At 52.2% G+C, this 21,606-nt stretch overlaps 7 protein-coding genes across 7 annotated transcripts; 3 read left to right on the top strand and 4 right to left on the bottom strand.

Annotated features, from left to right (window-relative positions):
* Positions 1 to 375: 375 nt before the first annotated feature.
* On the bottom strand, positions 376 to 1,610 carry L3040_002085 (uncharacterized protein; the record flags this gene model as incomplete). The annotated part of the gene is made up of 2 exons (XM_007290727.1): positions 376 to 1,012; positions 1,075 to 1,610. The coding sequence occupies 2 exons, from the start codon at positions 1,608 to 1,610 to the stop codon at positions 376 to 378; spliced, it is 1,173 nt and encodes a 390-aa protein (XP_007290789.1).
* Positions 1,611 to 2,101: 491 nt separating this feature from the next.
* L3040_002084 (uncharacterized protein) lies at positions 2,102 to 4,172 on the top strand (the record flags this gene model as incomplete). The annotated part of the gene is made up of 2 exons (XM_007290726.1): positions 2,102 to 2,136; positions 2,264 to 4,172. The coding sequence occupies 2 exons, from the start codon at positions 2,102 to 2,104 to the stop codon at positions 4,170 to 4,172; spliced, it is 1,944 nt and encodes a 647-aa protein (XP_007290788.1).
* A 1,625-nt stretch (positions 4,173 to 5,797) lies between these two features.
* On the top strand, positions 5,798 to 7,938 carry L3040_002083 (uncharacterized protein; the record flags this gene model as incomplete). Its single annotated transcript, XM_066157006.1, has 5 exons — positions 5,798 to 5,890; positions 5,959 to 6,051; positions 6,147 to 6,458; positions 6,621 to 7,035; positions 7,097 to 7,938. The coding sequence occupies 5 exons, from the start codon at positions 5,798 to 5,800 to the stop codon at positions 7,936 to 7,938; spliced, it is 1,755 nt and encodes a 584-aa protein (XP_066013003.1).
* A 691-nt stretch (positions 7,939 to 8,629) lies between these two features.
* Positions 8,630 to 10,675, bottom strand: L3040_002082 (uncharacterized protein; the record flags this gene model as incomplete). Its single annotated transcript, XM_007290724.2, has 2 exons — positions 8,630 to 9,538; positions 9,587 to 10,675. 2 exons carry the CDS (start codon positions 10,673 to 10,675, stop codon positions 8,630 to 8,632), a joined length of 1,998 nt encoding a protein of 665 aa, XP_007290786.2.
* Positions 10,676 to 11,110: 435 nt separating this feature from the next.
* L3040_002081 (uncharacterized protein) lies at positions 11,111 to 11,738 on the bottom strand (the record flags this gene model as incomplete). The annotated part of the gene is made up of 4 exons (XM_066157005.1): positions 11,111 to 11,299; positions 11,364 to 11,414; positions 11,500 to 11,640; positions 11,736 to 11,738. The coding sequence occupies 4 exons, from the start codon at positions 11,736 to 11,738 to the stop codon at positions 11,111 to 11,113; spliced, it is 384 nt and encodes a 127-aa protein (XP_066013002.1).
* Positions 11,739 to 13,909: 2,171 nt separating this feature from the next.
* L3040_002080 (uncharacterized protein) lies at positions 13,910 to 15,877 on the top strand (the record flags this gene model as incomplete). The annotated part of the gene is made up of 2 exons (XM_007290723.1): positions 13,910 to 14,033; positions 14,091 to 15,877. 2 exons carry the CDS (start codon positions 13,910 to 13,912, stop codon positions 15,875 to 15,877), a joined length of 1,911 nt encoding a protein of 636 aa, XP_007290785.1.
* A 1,438-nt stretch (positions 15,878 to 17,315) lies between these two features.
* On the bottom strand, positions 17,316 to 19,403 carry L3040_002079 (uncharacterized protein; the record flags this gene model as incomplete). The annotated part of the gene is made up of 6 exons (XM_066157004.1): positions 17,316 to 18,075; positions 18,152 to 18,670; positions 18,731 to 18,770; positions 18,836 to 18,894; positions 18,976 to 19,285; positions 19,391 to 19,403. The coding sequence occupies 6 exons, from the start codon at positions 19,401 to 19,403 to the stop codon at positions 17,316 to 17,318; spliced, it is 1,701 nt and encodes a 566-aa protein (XP_066013001.1).
* Positions 19,404 to 21,606: the final 2,203 nt, after the last annotated feature.

Here is a 21,606-nt window from a genome sequence, read left to right as displayed (position 1 = left end):
GTTGCTAGCCTAGCTTTGGCCCTGGGAGCGTTCACTGCGACGTACGGGACTATTGCTATTATTTTTAGGAAGAGAAGTCGGGAGAATAATTGTTTACAGGCGACATAAGATGGAAACTGGTTTCTGTTTCTGTTCGAAGTCAATTTCAATCTTCCTAGATTCTACGTCAAACCCACTTTTCGCCACTTGTGGGAAAAGGATGGTTGGGCACCGTGGTCTCTGGCTGTGAAGTGAGTGAGTGGTTATGATGTAGGAATACAGAGACTTGGGTCGAGCATCGAGGACAAAAAATCGGGTTAAGTGTTAAGGGTATTGGGAATGGTATTGAGTAATTAAATAGGCATGTGTTGCAACGACTCGGCATTCCATCTGGACTCAGATTGCCTCCAAATATGACCCAGCGGTCCAGACCAGCGCACATCCAAGCAGCGCCCAAGCTCCCACAGCTCTCTTTCCTAACCAATTATCATCCACTTCAACCTTTGCAGCCTTCATTCTCCGCGTGGTGTGGCTCTTCCCTTGCTCTGGAAGCGTAGCATTCTTCGTCGCCGCATCCTGAGCATCGGCCTTCTCTCTCAACTCAGCAATCTTCTTTCCTAACGCTAGCAAATCCTCCTTCCACTCCCTCTCGTTCCCCCCACCCTCAACCTCTACATTCTGCACGTTGCCAAAGAAGTCCATCACGAGTCTCTCTCTCCCGGCTTGCTCTCCACCTGGGAATAAGTCCCATCGAAATCCTGGATCGCTGTGAATCTTGCTCTCGTCGTAACTATCGAATAGATCCGCGAGTGTCTTCTTGGAGCTAGGCTCCCGCACTTGAGTCTCGAGAAAGTCGAGGTTGTAATAAGTGTAGCGATCAATGACGGCCACGCCGACGTCGTTGTCAGCGTGGTGCGAATAGGAGGACTGGTCAATTTCGGAGGACCCGGTGGCGATGATATTGGGCGAGTAGAATTTGGAGTACATAGTATTTGCCTGGCAGGTGTCGATCATGAAGAGAAGTTCATGGTATCTGGTCTTCCATTAGTATTGCACCATAAAATTCGGGGCACAGGGGAAAAAAAAAGAGTATACCTCTTCTTCTCCCACATCTGCTCAAAGGCATCCGCCAAATCAAACGCACTGATCTCCTCTGCATCCTGGAACTTCAGAAACTCGTTCCCCCCATGGCCCGTCATATATACCAGGATGTTACTCCGATCGTCAGTCAACAGCCTCTTACTCCGCGGCATCTCTTCCCCCACGCGATCTGTCAACAGCCGTATGAAGTTCTCGACCGTGACCTCGTACCCGCGGTAATCGACCTCGATGTTGTCGCCATACAGGTCAACGGCGCGGTCGGCGTTCGAGTAGACGGTACCGGGGAAGGCGTTGCGCGGGTTGCAAGCCATGTCGTCGGGCAGCATGAGAATGATCTGGGAATCGGGGATGCCGAGGCGCTTGACGGTGCGGTAGAGGGAGAGCACGTTAGCGAGGTGGCGGTAGTTGAACCAGAAGCGCGAGGTTGAGACCAGGACGGCCCAGTTGCTGGTGTGTTCTGCTGCGACGGGGGAGGAGGCCAGGAAGGGCGCGAGAAGAAGGGGGAGCTGGAGGAGGCTGTTGAGCTTCATGGTAAGGGGAGGGTATCGATGTTGGAGGGGAAGAGAGAGAAGAGATAGAAAGAGACTGAGAGGGGGAGGCGGAGGCGGAGGCCGAGGGCAGAGAGGATACGCCTCTGGTATATTTATTGATTGAGGATGTTGACGATTGACGTTGTTGACAACTGAGAGAAATTCAAGCCGAGTGAAGTGTAGAGGTCTGTTCCCCTGAAGTTCAGCAGCCACAGCACTGCCATGTGTGGCTGGTGTAGCTAGCTCTTACCTCCGTTCTTACCTCCGTACCCCGTACTTGTATGCCAGGGTCCACAGAACATGTGACAGAGCGGGGCACCCAAATCAGATCAGTCATCCTACAATCCAACCATCGTCATCCACCTTTCCCGCTCCTGGCCTTCCCTTCACTTTCACACACTTTCATACTTACTCTACCGCCTACCGACCCTCCACTTCCTTCTTCTCCTCTTCCATATAGCTCCCCGTCCCAGTCCTAGAATGATATCAAGATGGGTTGGCCTCCAGCTGTAGTTATCGTTGTCCGGTATGTGCCTCCTCTGTGTTGATATGTCTCATGAAGCTAGCTAGCCGGCTGGGTTGGGAGATTTCATTGCAACGCATCATCTGGTCGAGGATGGATTTGTACCCATTCACAACTAACTCCTTGACAGACATGGCGCACGTTTAGATGCTGCAGACAAGCAATGGCATCTCACATCTCCCACACCCTATGATCCCCCTCTCACCTATGGCGGATGGACCCAATCGAGAGTCCTGGGCGCACGGATTGCCAGCATACTCCGGAGCAGAGAGACGGACGATGAAGTCATTTCTTCGGATGTGCCGACCAGGAAGAGGAGGCACAAAGTCGTTATCCACTCGAGCCCGTTCTTGAGATGCGTACAGACGTCCGTCGCGATCAGTGCGGGGCTGGCCCAGAATCCTGGACACACCCACCGTCACCACAAACCTCCGTCTTCGCCATCAGTAAAAGCTACGGCCATGCATTCGTCTCCTAGGATTCGCCCGTCGGTGGTTATCGGATCTCCGTCTCTGGTACCGATTCCAGAACCTGTAGGGTCGAAGCCTAATGGAAGATCAAGCGAGCAGCCGGAAAACATCAAAAAGTCTACGGTGCGTGTGGATGCGTTCCTTGGAGAATGGCTGTCCCCGGATTACTTCGAACATATCACCCCCCCTCCGAGCTCGGTCATGATGGTTGCGGGAGCCAAGGCGGACTTACTGAGGAGGGAAGATTACAGCTCGCTAAGTCATATGAGAGATCCAGCCAAGGCTCCAGTGGGATTTCCAGGTGGTTGGGGAAGTCCTGTTGCAACTACGGGAGAGAAGAAGGAGGATGAAGGTGCCCTGTCAACTCTGCCTTCTCTTGGCCAATCGCTTCCGAGGAGGGACCGGACGAGTAGTCTAAGCAGCGTTGGAAGCAACGTGAGCCGCCAAAGCCATAGAAGTGGTACTAGCCATTCACCGGCTGCCGAGCATGGGATATATCAACCCCCGATTCCATCTTATGCCATCTCTTCAGCAGATCCGATTCCAGCTGGCTATGTCGCCCACTCGAGAGACGCCTGTGTTGATGTCGACTATCAATGGGACAGTATGCGGGAGCCTCAGAACTGGGGAAATGGGGGAGAGTATGGTGAGGAGTGGAGTTCGATGCACAAGAGATTCCGAAAGGGGCTGGATCACTTGGTTAGCTGGTACAGTGAAAGCGATGACCCTGCAAAGCTTTTCACGAAATCGCCCAACCGCCAAACTGTGACCAGCAGCGAGGACAACGTGGAAGATGAAGATACAGATCTGGTGGTCATTCTTGTTACCCATGGTGCTGGATGCAATGCTTTGATTGGAGCGTTGACAAATCAACCAGTGCTACTAGACGTGGGAATGGCTTCTCTTACAATGGCTGTACGCAAACCAACTCCTCCGACCTCGCCTACTACAACTCCTATGCATTCTCGTTCATCATCTAGGACGGTCTTAATTTCTGATAAATACGATGTCAAACTTGTCGCAAACACTGAGCACTTACGAAGCTCGTCAACTACCCCTAGCTCACGCTCCCAATCCGTGGCGGGTCTCCCAATATTCCGAGAATCTATCCGGGAACGTTACGCCAGCCCCAGTTCCCTCGACGGCTCCAGCTCCGTCAGATCCCGCCCTGTGCCCCAATCCAGTAACTTCGGCAGTATTCGCCGCACAGCCAGCATCGCCGGCTCCACCCCACGCAACTACACTACTCCCGTCCGACAAACTTCAATCGGGCTTTGGAGCGCTCCCCGGCCAGAGGAAGACCACGTTGAAGAGGAGCCGGAGGATGATATGATCTTGAACTTTGGTGACAATGCTACGGCAGCGGCTGAGAAGAAGGGAGATGAGCAGAAGGAAGCCGAGGTTCCCATAGAAAATGAGAAAGTACAAGAAGCTGGCCATGAGTACGAGGAGGACGACGTCGCCCCCCTCGGAGGCGGCCTTTGGGGCAGCCCCAGACCGCCTGGACTGGCCGAGAAGATGCGCGAGATTGCGCCGAAGAGACGGTGGACCGTCAATGAGCGTAGTTGAGAGTGGCATTTAATTGCACAGAAGCCGGGAGAAGGTGTTTGGTGTTTATTTCAGATCCATTACTTCCTTGCGAGTCTACAAAAATGATAGCAGAGAGACACGATGCACAAAGTAGCGAAGGAGTCTTGGCGAAATACGGTACTGAGTACCTCACTGCTATTTGATGAATTAAAATCTGGGACGTGGACTGGCGTTAAAAGGCATGGCATGGCATGGCATTCCGGTCCGCAATTGATAGGTCAATTAGTCATCTATTGGCATGAAGGATTGATAGTTTGCTCCATTGCATCTGCTCCTCTCTACCTTCCTGCTTGGCTTTCCGAATCATGGGATATTTTACATCCTTTCTCTGAGACTAAACCTTTCTACATATGCTTCTCATTCCTCTCTTACTCCCTACCACCTTTTAATTTACTTGCCGGGTCTTGGATTGCATACGGAGAAAAATCTTGGTGTTTATTCTCTCAGAGGGTTTTTTTTTTTTCCGGCTACAACCTTCAATGCCTTTAAAGACGTTCGTGTATGTTACAGGATAGAGGTCCTTGAACGGGAATAGGCTATATTACAATGGTGGCTTCTTAGAGCTAGGTGGTCTTTAGTACTGATTGAAGTTTTATATTTTCCTCTCTTTCCAAGCAATTGAGTTTTGAGTTTGAAGACAGCCTCCACACTTTTCGCGCTATGTACACGGAAGAAGAGTTCGTACTTCTCTGTTCTCTTATGGGTGTGAGGAGAGATAAGAGATGTTTGGTCATCTGCCACTGTCTGGGTTTGCGAATGGGGTTTCTTCTCTTGGGGTTTTCCTTGAGTTGTTTCTGTAGGTACGATATTCCTGATACCTGCTGAATGCGGCGCGTGCGCTGCTATCTTTCCGGCAAACTTAAATCCATACCCAATGCGGTCCCAATATGGCATATTGGACGCTGAATACATTGCTCTGGTGGACAGAGAAGAGGAAATGATTCGGTCAATCGTTGAATGCCTATACTTACAGAACTCCAAGGTTGATGAAGTGCCTCCTCAACGCCGGTATGCCGCATACGGTGATTAATAGCAATTCTCAATAGAGTGATGGTGACTGTTTTCTGATTTCTGGTAGCTTGAGGCACTGTAACCAGGGATGACTTGAATCCACGGGCATTTTTCACTTTCGTAGATCGGCCACGTGGACTGCTTGCAGAGTTGCAGATCACCATTGAATCACGATTGAAAGCTATTCAGAAAATTTTCAATTGCTCCGTAGCTGTCTTGCTGTTGCCAGTTCAATGCCCCTGTTGTTCACCCGCATGGAGACTACCCAGCGAGCTTTTTTGAGCTCTCCTCCAGTTACGGCGCCGGAATAACTACTAGCAAGGCATGAACAATTTCGGTAGAAGGCCAAGAACAGTTGACGCGTGCGTCATCGGAGGTTGGTGAATGTAAATTTGTCAATCGAATTATATGATTTCATAGCGCTGGTAGTCGACCACCGTGAATGATTGGCCCTCTTGTATCTATGTAAACCTCATCTAACACCACCCTTCTACTTGATCTTAATAACATCCATACTTTCAATGCTACCTCAGAAACATCGAGCCCCGATACAGTTCTTTACCCTTGACCACATACATTCGACCACCATCAACATGCAAGCAAGAGGAAGCCAGAACATGAAGCTGGAGAAGGAGGAGGCGGAGGCCGAGTTTCGGCCTCCTCCTCATGGTCGCGCTGCTGATATAGTATGTGATCTCCTATTCCGTGCCATGGTGCTGAATGTCTCTGAGTACAGTGCTAACGACCACTGTAGGGCGCCGCCCCTATGCCGCGCCGGAGGGCACAAATTTTGGCAGATCAGATCGAGGAGTCAGACAGTGACGTATTGGAGATCACAGGCACCAGGGTATGACTTGGTATCTTTTTGGGGGGGGGGGGGGGGGGGGGGGGAGGGGGGGGACTTTTTGAGATCCTGCGAGCGAAGCTAATTGATTTTTCCAGTCCCGGTATCCCCCGCTGCCTACGCTCGAGAGGGCGCCACCACAGCAACCGCCTTGGGAAGAGCGCGGGTGGCTCAACTCCATGGCTCAGTTCTGGTGGAACGAGGAGCAGTTCCGCCGAACTGAGCCACCGAGTGACAGGTGCTATAGCTGTGTGAGGCAGAAGCAGGCCTGCGACCTCAGCCTGACAAGTTTTCCATGCACTAGATGTTGGAAGGGAAAGAATCCTGGGGGCTGCCGGAACGGTTTACCTTCTGACGGTTGGCACAAGAAGACCTATGATAGGCAACAGAAGGAAAAGGGCCGGGGTGGGGTGAGTTTACCCTATGTTTACTGCACAGGCGCTAGTGGCTCGCTTAGCGGCAGCGTGTCAACACTCCCAATCCACTCCCAATCCACTGACATTTCACTGCCAATTCACTGCCTATTTTCGACAAGCCGAAGTTATTAAGCAGCTAAGCTAACACAATTACAGGAACAACACCCCAATCCAGACAACATGGCTCCTCTCCCCCCCAATCCGCCTCCTCAGATGGGGCCTGGCTCTGGCGACTTCCCTCACCAACACGGCCATGGTGCTTCTTCTCAAGCCCAATACCGATCGAAAGGGAGAATAGCTCAGAGAAGAAGCAACTGGCAGCCAGTTGATGAGGGGACGCAAGAGAGACCTGTCGATCTGACAGGTCCTCCGTCACGACCAGGCCCCCGTGCTCTTCCCCTCCATCAGCCTCTCGCAATGGGCAACCGACTTCCTGAGCCTCTCAGGCCTGATATGGGGAGAATAAATCCAGTTATAGATTTAACTGATTCTCCACCACGACCAGGCCCCCGTGCTCTTCCCCGCCAGCAGCCGCTCGGAATGGGCCCGGAGCCTCTCAGACCTGGCATAGGCAAGTAAAAATCCATTTACTCAAGGTCCTCACGCCCACAATGCTGATTTTTCTGCTTAAGTGCCTCCCCACGTCGTATTCTCCAAGACCATACACCCCCTCGACTTCATCTCCAACCAGTTGGCTCGCGCTCATTTCAGCTCTGTGAGCTCCGCAAACCCAGGCCAGTCGTTCGTCCTGCCATCTCACGCTTCTTCTTCTTCTTCTTCTTCTTCCTCAACCTTCCGCGACCAGACTCAAGCCCCTCAAGGCGCTTCTCCGCAGCCGGCTTCCCCCATCCCGAGCCCGCAGGCACAGCCCGAAGTCCAGCACCCTACACCCACAATCTACTACTCCACCCAACCCGTCAGAGCCCTCAAGGCCGCCTACGAAGACGCACACGATGTCCTCAGCATGGAGTATAAGCGGATCAGATTCGCATCGCTAGACTTCCCCCCCGTCCGACGCACCCTCCTCTTCCTCCACTGCATGGAGGCCCGCATCGACGGCATGCGCAAGATGAAGAAGGACATGCGCAAGCTCGAAAAGGCCTTTCCTGAAGCCTCCTCTTCCTCTTTCCCACCCGGGCCCTTCCCGGCCGGCACGCTGCCCTTGAACCTCCCCATCGGCGACTGGTTCTACAGCAGCGACACCGACGCCGTGAAGGCACGACTCCAGTCGGAGTTCGCCATCATGGAGGGCCGAGACGGAGTCATCGACGCGCTGATCGAGGCGAGTGTGCAGAGCGGAGACGAGGCCGGCACTCAGGCTTTGCGGGTCGAGCAGGCGGGTGTCGATGCGAGACTCGAGATCTTGGCTCGTTTGATACAGGCGACGCGTGGGATCGCCAGGTGGGATGAGGATGCTCCTAATCGCGCGAGGAGAAACCTGTTCTATGGTGGCAGGCGCCATCGGGATGTGTGATCCGTCGTTGTTGTGGTCTTCTCGGATCTGGCTGCTGGCATGTCGAAGGTGGTGGGATGGAAGTCAGGGCGGAGAAATCAGAGCTATCAGTATTTCTTTGCATGGCGTTTTTCGATGGCATTTCTGGCCTCCTTTTTTTTTTTTTTTTTTTTTTTTTTTTTTTTCTCTTTTTGACTTTTTTTCTCTTTCTATGGAGGCCACGCTGGTTCTGAGGAACATCAATTGAGAATGGAGGCGTGCATAGTCTTATTTCTCGTATCATAATTTTGAAAAGATATTAAAGTTAAATAAGAAGCGAACGAACGCCCGTGTCAATCATTCTGATGTGAGGGTAGATCCAGTCTTTCTTCTTTCTGTTACAGCCAAAGTCTTGCATCAGTTTCTGGCTCAGGGGCCAGCTTCTACAGCACGACTTGAGGATATCAGTTACAGTGAGACCGAGGGGTCTTCAGAGCTGCTTGTCGCTGTGTCTAGGATTTGCTGCCCCTGGATATCTATCGAACTGGTTGCAAATTCAAGCAGGAATGTGTATCATTTGGCTAAGTGGCTGAGAACCCGGTTGAAAAACCAGCGCAGCAAGTCAGACATATGAAGAAGGGTCATGCCCTCGAAGAAGAACATCTGAAAAGCAGCGAAGTATACATCAAGTCAAAATTACATCCGTACAGATGGTATATTACACGGGAATAGCTTATACAGTCGCCCACATTGCAACTTTGGCCTTCAAATCCGTATCTCTGGGTGGCCCCTTCCATTTCTGATCTGCCCAATCACGCAGGGAAAATGTTTTCATCTGCCGCCTGTCCATCTCGTCCAGTATCTTCCACGCCCTTTGATCATCGTTCTCAACACATCTCTCGATCATGAGCTTCGCGGTACCAGGCCTCATGTACCATCCGCCGTCTGGCTGGTCGGCTCCTACGTCCACCATCTCCTCCAGGTAGCGGAACGCGTCTTCATAATCGTCATGTTTGAGACAGGCCAGGATGAGGCGGTCGTAGGTCAGATAATCGGGTTTGATGCCCAGCGCTTGCATCTCCCCCGCGAGAAACATGCTGAGATCCTTGCGATCATGCCTTGATGTTCCCTGTAGAAGAGCGTTGAACGTTTCGGTGTCTGGCCCGCTTTTGCAGATATCGTGTAACCTCTTGTAAAGTTCTACGGCTTTCTCGACCTGGCCTGTATGGATGGTGGCTTCGATTACCACGTTTGCCGCCGCCACGGGGAGTACGTGGCTATCGTGGGTTAGTTCTTCCAGCTCGACCCAGGCTTTCGCCGCAAGGTCTCGAGACTTGCTCAGGGTGAGGAAGAGCGGACGAGTTGTGCTGGCGTCTGTTTGAAGACCAGCCTTGGTCATGATGACCAGGACTCGGAAAGCTGTTTTCAGGTCCCCGGCTCCAGCGTATGCAGCGAGCAGAGCCTCGTAGTGGAAAGCCGTAAGGGGGGATTTTCGCGAGGAGAGTATACGAATGACTGATGTAGCGAGCTCAGGGTCGGCGTATCGGGCTGCGAGGTTCAAAGCGGAAAGGCAGATTCCGTCTGACAAGACTAAGTTTTCGGTATCAACACGCCTTTTCCAGATGTACTTTGTTCCTTCATACTGCATCGATGTTAGACAGTGCAATATCATAGCGGAGTGACTACCTACGTGGAGATCTTTACTAAACATATCAAGTAGGTAATACCACATGGTAGGCAGTATTTCGTTTCTGCTGTTGTCAAACCTGTATTTTAACAGTTTGAACGCCTCGTCCAGTTCATCCGCCTCACAGAGCCGAAACAGAAATATGTCATAGAGCCAGGGCAGAACTATTATCCCTTCAGAATGCATCTCTTCCAATTTGTCCATTGCAACTTCGTATTGCCGGTCCCGGATCAATCCAACGACCAGACTATGCCATCCTTCGGGGGAGAGCCCAAGCCATCGTTCCTTCATTTCCTGCATAATCTCCGCTCGTAACAGATAATCCGGATGTATCGCAAGAGCCTGTAGGGCCCCGTGGTACAATCCAGAGTCCGCTATGATGCCATACGCTTTCATTTCCTCCATCAGCATCCGAACTGACCCGGCGCTTCCCCTCGTGCAACTCGCATTTGCCCTGATAAGAGAATCATAATGGATCAACGCCGGTTTTTCTCCTCTATCCAAGATTAAATATTCCACAATAGAAACAACTCGCTCATAAGACTTTTTCTCGGCCCTGACATTCCGCAATAGGTCGTGTATCTGCAGAATGGACAAATGGTCGAGCGCCTGTCTGATGGTTCCTAGTGCTAGACGCTGGGCTTCCGAAACTTGACTCGCCCAACCGGGTCGTGGGATCTGTCTGCTCCATAAATTGCTGTCGAAGGTTGCAGGATTATCCGCGCCCGTTCCCGTTGTTGTAAGTTTGACCGTCCTCATCAAAGGTGGCTTTTTCAAGCTGAGGTTGTGCTGGTGGCTGCCAGATTCAAGGTTTCGATCACGATACCCAAAGGTTCGGGGAGCTTCTGCAGATGCAGAGGTATCTATAGATGTCGTTCTGTAGGTGGAAGTCCCCAGCGCGGCTGATTCGCCCTCGGTGGCCGTGTGAAGGGCTCGAGGGCTGTTCGGTCGTTGATCAGAGCCGGTGCCTCGGGCAGTTAGAATTCTCCGAGCTGTTACAGTCCGAGGAGATGTGGAGGAGATGACGATGCCATTGATCGCGGGGCAGAGGCATCGCCAAAGCCCATCGATTGGGATTTGTGTTGGTGGCATCGACGTTCGTTGGTGTGAATGTGCATGTGTATTGAAAGAGACCGGTGGTTGATGCAAAAGATTTGGGCCGTCAAACGTCAGCCTTGCCTTCTCATCACGTGGGGCGTGTCAAAATCGCGTTCGCTCGTCATCACAGGGCAGAAAGTAGGTATGGTATGGCTTCATGGGCGAGCAGGAAATCAGATATGATTCGCAGGCAGACTTTGAAGTCCATTTATTGTCCAGCATTGAGGCCATAACATATTTTTCTCCAGGCTAACAGACTCCTTGCACCGTAACGCGCAACCAGGTATCGAGCATTTCTGGAATCGCTTGAAGCTCCGGTAGAGCAATTCGCAGCCCCTCCATCCTGAAAGTCCCCATAAACGCTATGCTCCCGATTCATATGCGCCAGGTATCCCATCAACAGCCACATCCAAAGCTCATCTCCAAAGCTCAGTTGCCCCTTCCTCTACCCCTCCCTCTTCCACCTCCTCTGCCCCCGCGTCCTCTGTCTCCTCCTCTTCCCCCGTGGTCACCTCTTTGTGCGCCACCTCTGCCACCTCTGTAACCACTACTTTGCTCTCGTTGCTGTTGGTCCTTTACCAGGTCGATAATCTCATCTGGTACCCGCAGATATTTGATCTGCGCATATTAGCCTCCGCTCTTCTCCCCTAATCTCTCGCAGGATGCGCGGTATATGGCATACATTATTTCCCTTGACATATACCTCTGCTAATCTGAAGAACTGGTCGCCATCCTACATGCGCAAACTCCAGTCAGCCTTCGACCCCTCCTGACTCGATGTAAAGGTGTCTGGCGCGGCATTCGTGGTGAACTCGTACCGGACTCGTCTGCACAACCTCCTTCAGCGTCAAGTTCATCCACGTATCGCAAGTAACCAGATGTCCGTTGAGTGTTTCGCCATTCTTAAGTTCGACGAGCATAGGATGGCCTTGGGCCGCTGTGAGAAGCCCGAGAGGTAGCTGGACCGCGTTAGCTCTAACATTATTGGCAGAAAGTAGTTTCAGAAGCGTGTGCGATTCATGGGAGAGATTTGCGCATGCGCTGGAGTATATACCATTATGAAAACTGGGTTGTGGTTGTTGATTTTGAAGTTGTCTTGGCTGGGCTGGGTATACGGTTAGGCAACATGAAATGCCCGCACGTGACCGAACGCTCGCCAACACCAAGATGATTTCTGCTAGTGCTTCGAGCATCATTGTTGATCGGCTCCACTCCTTTGCAGTATGACATGTACTCCGTCTTTCTCCTGAAAAACCATGGTACTACCGGGCTGTCTGTTGTAGAATAGGGGTTGTGGTTCGACTACCGGTAGTCATTTCCCTAGAAATATGTTGCTACCATAGGGTCTGCGATCTATAATTCCTGGTCTCAATTGCCCCTGTTGTGCAGTTTTAACGAGCAGCATTGCTTCTTCGTATTGGCATTTGCTCATGGCTTGGCGCGCTTGTTCTACCGGTACTCTACATACTGATCTTGAAGTTCATTTATACTTAGGATCCTTTCTTCATCTGATCATCTCACTTAATGCCTCACCGATGTCAATAGCGAGCAGAGTCGATCAGCATCACAATAACCGGAAAATGTCATTCGGAGTAACCTCGGTGCTGTATCGTTTATTTTCTTGTCTTTCTAATAGCTGTACAGACTGATAATCTGGTCATTTACTGCGGAGAATTTACTTACGCAAGGCCCGTCAAAAAATGGCTGTCTTAACAAATCAACGACACCAGGCAACTAGAACTCCGACGGATCAGACCCTCTTTCGCAGTCACAAAAGCTCAGCTTCCGGTTGCAACCTGACATTCATATGCAAATGCAAATCAAGGTTGTTCTCGGATACTTGATCGAATGCTTCGTTATTGCTGAGCTCGCTCTTCTCGATTTATTTAAGACTAGCGCCCACCCTCCCCGGCCTCCCCAAACGGACCATTTTCCCTTTCGATGTTGTGCAAATGAAAATTCTGTAGCGTGTTCGCTTTGACAGACGGACATAGCCAAAGAGGATAGGTATATTTCAAACGTCTCATCGGCGTTTTTCCATGAATATTTTCGCAGTAGAATACGGCAATCCAAGATCTTAAACGACATATAAGCTTGTGTCACAGGTAACCGCTTGCATTCAGTACCGGACAGTGCGGTTTAACATGCAGGTAACCTTCCAGCACGCAAAGAGTGGATATTGTTGAATAGAGGGATGAAGAGGCACTAGAATATTACATACCCATCCCAGAAACCACCACGGTCATATCTCGACGTATATTGCTGAAGCGGGATGGACTCAACTATCAAATATTCCCGGTGGTGGGCTTGATGATGGAGTTTATGCAGAACCACAGATCCCACGCCTTACTGAACGTACATACCGCTCCTCCATCAAGCATTTTATCTGTCGTCCGTCCCGCAACAACCACTCACTCGGTTAGCAAGAAACAATGTCCCATCCAGAGTTTGCGGGTCTATATGATGCGAGATGGAAAGTGGGTTGGTTCTCTAGATCTGGTAGGTGGTATGAGGACTTGTAATCTATGAAAAAGAAGGGTAGAGAAAAAGGAAACACCAAGAGGCAATATAGTGGACGCACACTTCAGCTTGAGGTTAGCGAATCGCCACGACAGATGCGATCCAGTATCATTGCAGCCATCGACAACCATCAATACCAGCTAGCGACTGGCTCCATCAAATACCGGCCACGGGTCTTGAGATGAGATATGGACTTCCGATGCCGACCGAGTGATCTCCACCCGGTTCTTCTGTCAACTCCAACGTCGTCCCAACACCAACCCATACTGTATAAGTGTCTCGGATTAAGCCTTTCACCCCGTGCATCAAACCCGATATCTTATTCAGCTCAAGCCTCGTCGTCGCTATCCAAGCAAAGCTTCGTACGAATCCTGGGTCGGAATTATATTGTTGCAGCGCCACTGCCCATACGCCCCCCACCGATTGCCGACAGGGTCGATGCGAGAGTGTCGTCACCCTCGGATGTCCGTTGGGTTTAGCGACCCCGCCGACGACGAGGCCTGGAGAACATTGCGCAGCCACAGAAGAGGGGAATGGACTTTTATCAAACCAGGCTTTTCCCTTCCTTTCTCTTCTTGTCTCGAGATTCAGGCGTCAGATAAAAATTTAATGGTCCAGGTGTTGTCGACATTGATCCATTTGTTACCCCTTTTTCATTCTCGCTTCTGGTATTTACTACCGTCGGCCGAATCTCGCCTCTCCATCGGCATGCACCGCCTATTTTCTGCTGTAGGGCTCAGCGCCCTGCTCGCGCCTGTACTTGCAGCACCTTTCATGTCTAACGATCAGGTTGGCCAGGAGCGGGACATCAGAGTTGTCAGGTCAATTGACGGTACCGTCAAGTTTCAGTCCTGTCAGCGTACCATGTGCTGATTCTTCTCCTGCAAAGACCGCCGATTCGGCCACGTCAATGTTGAACTCCCGAGAGGATCACCTGATGCCAACGCAGAGACTCTGGGGTTCCAGATCGAGATACTCAATTCGGAGACGGCATGTGGATTCGGAAACGTGACAGTCGCTGGCACAGTCCTACCTCAAACCGTGGCCGGCGACGTTTCGACAGGAAAGGGATCCGTCCCGACAACGACGAAGAGTATTGTTCTCGGATCGTGGGAGTTTCACTGCATCAGAGTTAGCGGGGTTCCGGATGCGCAGCTCATGAAATTCGCTATCGAATCCGTTGATGGAAGGGCGATTGAGAACACCGGATTTTCGCTACTGTATAGACAGTCGGGTCTGACAGAGATATTGACTGTTGAGACGGATCTGTCTGTCCCAGATGAGGTTGTCGCCAACCCTAACCGCGAGACCTTGCAGCGATTCCACGAAGCCCATGAGGAGCACGATGCCGAGCGCGCTGAGCTGGGCTGTCTTTGGAGCCAGCTCCGAGAGATCAAGTATCTCATTCGTCAGAAGGAGCGTCTATTGGCCCAACGCGAGTTTCGGCAGGCCAAGATAGACATTACGGACTGCGATAGTCTCAGGTGTTTTGCGAGAGCCATGGCTCAGCAAGCTAAACACGCTGCTTACATGGTGTACGGCAAGATCAACGGAGATGCCCAAGACTTCGACGACTCCCGTCAGCATCGCAATGGTCCTTTCGGCAAACACCATGGGTCCGAGTGTGGAAACCACACGCCTCGCGGCCATGGCCCACCTCATCGCGGACAGAGACCCCATTTTCCTCCCCCTCTTCCTCCGCACCACGGCGAAAACGGATTCTCGGAGTTCGATGGACCTTCGCATCACAGAAGTCACGGAGAAGGTCTTCAACACGGCCCAGAAAGGTCAAGCTCAAGACCACCTCCACCTCCACCCCATCCTGCCGAGCACGGAGGGCCCGAATTCGATCACGGTCCTCCTCCCCCTCATCCTCCTCACCACATGGAGCCAGACCACGAAGAACACGGCCCCCCACCTCCGCGCCCACCTCCCCGTCACGACTCCCAGCACCGAGGCCCACGCCTGGCCTCCGCACTCTTCTCCCCAGGCCCCCCAGACCCGCATCACCACAGCCCCACAGGCAGCGGATATCGCGCACTCCAGATAATCACGCTCACCACCCTCGGCTTGCTCTGCGCCTTCCTCCTCGCCGCTCTCCACCGTCGCCTGAGTGCACAGCCTCAGCACCGGTCGTCGCGCCGAGAGGAGCGCCGCAGACGTCGTGCCCGGAGACGTGAAGCGCATAAGAATATCATCACGCGGCTCCTCGCACGTATGTCTCTACGAGACGAGAATGCCAGCGAGGCCGGGGACGACGTTAAAGATGACGAAGAGAAGCGGCAACCGCACCCTCTCCCTCTCTCTGACGCGGAGGAAGCCACCCGCTCTCCCATGCCCTCCGCGCTTCCAACAGCGCCGCAGCCGTGGATTCCCCATCCGGTTCCCATTTCGATCCCGATCTCAGGGGCCGGAAGCAGACCACCAGTGGCAGAATCCGATCCCAGCCCCCCCGTGAGCGATAGATTCATGGAGGAAGCGCTACCCGCGTATTATGCCGACGACACCGATGTCGACGACGCAGCCAGTGATGAATATGAATGTGGCTGTCTGGTAGCGGATGGGATGAGGTATCTGCCTGGGACGGGGACGCAATACGCTCCGAGCGTCTCCTCCGTAGGCGTAGGAAGTACAGGCAGTGTGAGTGGCGTCTGGGGACCTGATGTGAAGAACTAGCCTTGTTGTGCGCGGAGCGCGGAGCGGCGTTGGGGAGTAAACAAGAGCCAAAAGAGCACCGAGTGCCAGCCAAACTATCTAAGGATAAAGATTACCGTTACATAGACAAACGTAAAACGAGAAACGAGAAACGAAGACGAGATCCCAGGCCGTGGAAGAAACCGAATAGAATAGATGGATGGATGGTGGAGTGGGTGGCCAGGAATAAAGGCTCTGTCGGTGTGGTTTCTTCCCTTAAAAAACCAAAGTAATGAAAAAAAAAAAAAATTTGAAAAAGAACCTCCCCCTCTCCCCCCCCCCCAAAATTTACACCCCAAGAGAATGACCCCCGCCCCAATCAACAGATATATATGAATAAATAAATGAAATCCAAATCTCTTCCATTCCAAACCCCTCTCCCCATACTAGGTACCTACAGGTTGCCCTCTCAACGTGCGGTTGTCTTCTTTCTTTCTCTTTTTCCTTCTGAAGAGACGCCCATCTAAGCGAGCCGACGATTAGAAACCACTCACACTTTTGCCTTTCCCCGTCCGTTAGCGCGCTGAGAATACGGAAGCCCATAACCCAAGCTAATAACACGCAGCCCCAGCCAGGTCTTTGACATGACAAAGAGCTTCAGCGAATCAAGATTCCAACGCAAGAGAAGCCCCGCCAGCAAAACACCTCGGCAAGAATATCGGTTTATTCATTAACGCTGTCGATATAAGATAAAAAATTGATATACAAGTGGCCACCTAACCATCCATGCACAACAATTCCTCGTGCCAGCCGGCAACTGCTCCACGTGAGCACTGAAAAAAAGAAGAAAAAAAAAGCAAAGAGGTATAATAATGCTGGCTCCCCCATTCTATCCAATGGAAAAGAAATCCAATGATAAAGCAAGCTAAAAAAGAAAGGAAAAGATAAGAAAGAAAACGCAAACGCCGATTAGAAATGCTTGTCCCCGTATCCTTGTCCCTTGCCTTCCCATCCTCTTTTCCTCGTCTGTGAAGCCCCGGTCTGATTGATGTTCCCGTGCATTATACTCGTCCCCAGAGGCGGAGGGCATGTGGAGTAAGGGGAACATAGATAAGAGTGATCAAAAGCAAAAACTCCGTCCCAAACCAGATCTGCAAAGCTGCGTCTGTGCTGGAATTTTTCTCTGGGCATCCCATCTTGTATAACTCCTCTCTTCCCGATCGAATTTCCGAAGTCTGCGCCGAAAGATCCGAAGTAGCTGTAAATGAGAGCCCATAGTCCGAGTAGAAAAAGAGACGCTGAACGAGGATATCTACCTAATAACGATGCTTGAAGCGAGCACAGCGTAAATAGCAAGGAAGAAGTGTTTTTTTTATACAGGTGAGTCCTCCGGCGGAAGGGTGAAGTAAAATATTGCTCAGAGCAGTTTGACGAAAATCGTGAAGTCGTAATGCCGTGGAGCTTCCCGCGAGAGAACTCATCACTTGCTGATAAGGGGGGTAATTTCTGTTTCTTGATATTCGTTCAGTTGCGAGTCAGATCGTGACTCGGCTGATGTGAGCGCCGAGTCAAGGGCGAGGATCTGCTCTTCGAGGCCGAGTTCGAGCTGCGCTTCCTCTTCCTCAACGCCCTTCTCATTGTTGTCCATGCGGCCTCCCTTGTCGGTCATGCGGAGAGAGATGACGGCCCCGAGGACAGCGATAACGGCGCTGCACCACCATGCAAGGCCCGAGTATCCCAGCTTGAGACCCGCGGAGAAGAGGAAGCCGGATACAGTTGGGCCGAAAGCGCGAGATAGCGAGGCAGTCGATGCAGCGACGCCGTTGATAGTGCCGAGCATGAGGAGAGACGGCGCCGAGTTGGTAAGGAGGATGGCGTTGCTGGGGTAGGCCATGGTGCTGAAGGTGCACTTCCAGATCACGACTACGTAGATGCCGACCATGCGCAGGTTATCCGGCAGCAGCACCAGGTAAGGAGTCACAATGTAGAGGATGGGGTAGGTGATGGCGATGATTCGGAAGAGCCCCAGGGCACCCAGGCGGCGCACCATGATGGGAAAGAAGAAGACGGTGGCGATCATCGAGTAAAGGCCTTGCACGGAGAGGATGACTCCGATTTCTTTCGTTTCGAGTCCATAGCCACTGACAAACTTGAATGGAAGATGCCAGTCATCCGATCCCTTCGGAGGTGATTCTGTACTGAGCATCGTGGGCAGCATGGCATCGAAAGTCATGGTGTGGCTACATACCGATTAATTCTTGGCCCCTGGCAGAGATTCTTCTGCGTTGTGCATTAGATAGAGTGAAAACAACTTACTAAGCCAGGATGCCGTAGCCGATGATATTGAGAACGACCTGTCTCGTGAAAGCCTTGGTCGTTGCTGGCTTGAGCGACCTCGAGAGAGGCCGGACCGCGACCGGCGTATTCAGATCCAACAGTTCGGGTTCGGGCGATGGAGTCGATGGCAGCTTCGGCGATCCCTCGGTGGTGCGGTATCCCGGGGGCTGATCGTCGTCGCTCAGCAGCGACGTCAGCTCATCGAGATCCGTAACCTTCTCGCACCGCGTGGCCCTCTTCGAATCTGCGCACCCTGTCACCTTTCTCAAAATCCACTGGCCAGCCTCCAAACCCGGATCGCGACGGTATTTCTTCTCGGCGTGCGTCTCCTCGAGAAAGAGGATGCCGATGATTACGCCGCAAGTCACAATGACAGTGCAGACCAGGTTAGGTAGCAGGTAGGGGAAACGCGCCCAGATCGTTCCCGGGGAGAAGATGGAAGGATAGTTCTTGACTGGTCGGGCCAATGCGCCGCCGAGCGTTGGGCCGAGGATCGATCTAACACGCTACGGTTAGTTGCCGGTTGCGAGAACTGACAGAGATCGCGGGGAAGCTCACCCGAGACACCACACAAATGGCATAATAGTATACGCCCGAGCTAGGTTGACGGGTCAGCAAGAGACTCTCTCCGGGGGCGATCGTGAGCTGTCAGATGAGACTTACGCTGGTGTTCCTTGACCGTGACCATCTCGGCGACTGTGGTCTGCAAGACGCCAATGTTCCTACAACGCAGGCTCCCGTCAGAAGGGCAACTTTGTACGACATTTCCTGCAAAAAGGAACGGGGACCAGGAATCCACGTACCCGTTTAGAAGGCCGCCTAGGGCGCGGGCGAGTAGCGCGACGGGCAGACTTGGTGCGAAGCCGAAGATCAACATGCTGAGCGCCGTGCCCGCCAGCCCCGTCAGGAGCACCGGCTTGCGCCCAATGCGGTCGCTCAGCTTGCCCCAAGGAACACCAGACGAGAACTCTGCGAAGGCGAAGGCGGACGTGACCATGCCTGCGTATACTGCCGTCTCGGCATCGTTCGTGGTGACTGCGAAGTCCTGAATCATGAAATAAACGTATGGGAAGATGGACATGAAGGCGATGGGTTCGCAGATGCGACACAAGGCTACGCTTCGGGGTCAGTCCACATCCGGAATACAAAAGAGCAGAAGAAGCCGAAGCAGAACTAGTCAATCCGTCCGTCTGTCTCTGCCTCGCTGGATCGACTCACCGAGAATCGTCATTTGCCTGACTGGGAAGGGCGGAGTCTGTTTCCCTTTCCGGGAAGCCGTCGGTCGTGCGCCTGCCATAGCTAAAGGCTGCAGCTCTCTCTCTCTCTTTCTCTATCTCTGTCTCTGTCTCTCTCTCTCTGTCTCTTTCTCTCTCTGTGTCTCTCTCTCTCTGTCTCTTTCTCTCTCGCTCTCTCTCTCTATCGTATTGCGGGAAAAGCGACTCAATTCGACTGGACTCGACCGGACTCGACCGGAGGTGGGTGCTGGCTGGATGTTCTTTGTGGAATGTGGGCGTAGTGAGGGAGGGAGCGGGATATACAACTCAGTGGGGGAGGGGGAGGGGGAGGGGGAGGGGCAGGTGAAGTTATATCTTCGCTTTGTTCGCTCTGGAGAGTGTGCGGTGTTCCGAAAATGGTTCGACCGTGTGGCTGCGTGTGTGTATATATATATATATATGTGTGTGTGTGTGTATATACCTAGGTATATATATATGTGTGGTGCGGTGTTTGCTGTTTGCTGTTTGATGCGAGCTCGGGTGCGGTGCGGTGAGTGGCAGAGGAGGAGGGCATGTGTGAGTGTTAAGTATTGCGTATGATCTGCTGTGCAATGAGGATGGTGATTGTGACGACGAGGCTGAGGATTGAGGTGATGGCAGTGAGGATGGTGATGAGTAGGTCTGGAGGGACGGAAGGGATAGAAAAGACGTGGTGTTCAGGGGAGCCGGAGGACGCTCATGTATGTATGTATGTACTTGACCGCCAGGAGGAAATTTGGAGGGCCGTTAAAGTAGGCGGGCCCTCTTTCCCGGGCCGTGGGCCCTTTGTAGATTATACCTAGTACCTCCTTAGTAGGTAGTTGTGGTAGCTACAAGTACGTAGTAAAAGTAAGAAGTAATTTACTTTCTTTACTTTTACTTCCTCCATGGGGGGCGGTGACGAGGACGCGCTGCGCTGAGAGACGACGAGACGTGACGAGGCGAGACGGTGGATCTAGCCGGATGCGGTAGTAAAATAAGAAATATGGGTAAGGAACTCCCTTTCACCTTATCGACAGGGTCTCCAGGTCTCCAGGTCTCAAGGTCTCAGGTCGTCTTCCCTCCCGCTTTGTGGCCCGGCTGGTGCTCCGCGCATCGCATTGGGCCGGGGCCAGGGCTATAGCCAAAGAGCCAGAGCCAGAGCCAGAGCCGAAGCCGAAGCCAGAGCCAGAGCGGTGTGTGCGGCGTCGGCCGTGGGTTGCCCATATGACAAAAGAAGTGCATATATGTCAGTGCATATATGTCAGTCGGTTTTTATTGTGGCCATTGGTCCTCTTTGCGCTGAAGAAGCAGATCAACGATAGAGACTCGGCCCCCTTACATCTATCTACCTGACCCGCATCAATATGCAATTAATCAACGCTATCAACGCTGAATTTCTGGAGACTACAGAGACACGCTGGATGCATCCCTGACCCCACGTTGTGACTGACACCAAACCAGTGAGCTGGTTCGGGCAGCCAGCCAGCCAGCCAGCCAGCTAGCCAGCTAGCCAGCTAGCCAGTCCGTACAGTAGTAAGTGAGTGCAATTGAATTTTCCTCCATGCGGGCTCCCCTGGCTAGATCCGGCATGGTTCCATACTAATACTACTAGTTGTTCCATACTAATACTACTATAACAGTTGTACTATACCGGTACTACAACGACAACTACAACTACAGAGTACAACTGCAACTACAGTATACAACTGCAACTACTACTACGACTACTACGACTACTCCGACTAGCAGAAAAACATACTCCAGGTGAGAACTGACCCCTTCGCCCAAGCGTGATGTGGGCATCAAAACACACTTTCCCGCGCCGTCATGAATGACGATGCTGATGCTGATGCAGGAAAGATAACCCGAGCGAGCTCTCGGCGGCTGACTGACTGACTGACTGACTGACTGAATACTGGCTCTACGGAACCTTCTCCCGCCTCTCCGAAGGACATAGGTCCGCCAGTGTCACGACACGAGACGGCTGCTTGTGCTGAAAAGTCACGCAGTGAGATGAGATGTGAGATGAAAAGCGATGAGATGCGATAGATGACATGGCAAAAGAATCCCACGGACTGATCATGAACTCTATACTAATATTAGATAGAATCTGCGGATACTGCGTCTGGCTCCAACTAAAGTTTTGGGCCTTGGCCGGGGCCAAAGTCGATAACAACTACACCATATCTACGGAGGTCG

The sequence above is a fragment of the Drepanopeziza brunnea genome, assembly GCF_022702325.1.
Source record: "Drepanopeziza brunnea f. sp. 'multigermtubi' strain 214-2 chromosome Unknown ctg2, whole genome shotgun sequence".
Classification (NCBI taxonomy): domain Eukaryota; kingdom Fungi; phylum Ascomycota; class Leotiomycetes; order Helotiales; family Drepanopezizaceae; genus Drepanopeziza; species Drepanopeziza brunnea.
The sequence above is the reverse complement of the archived record's forward strand: the minus strand, read 5'-3'. Positions and strand labels throughout refer to the sequence as shown.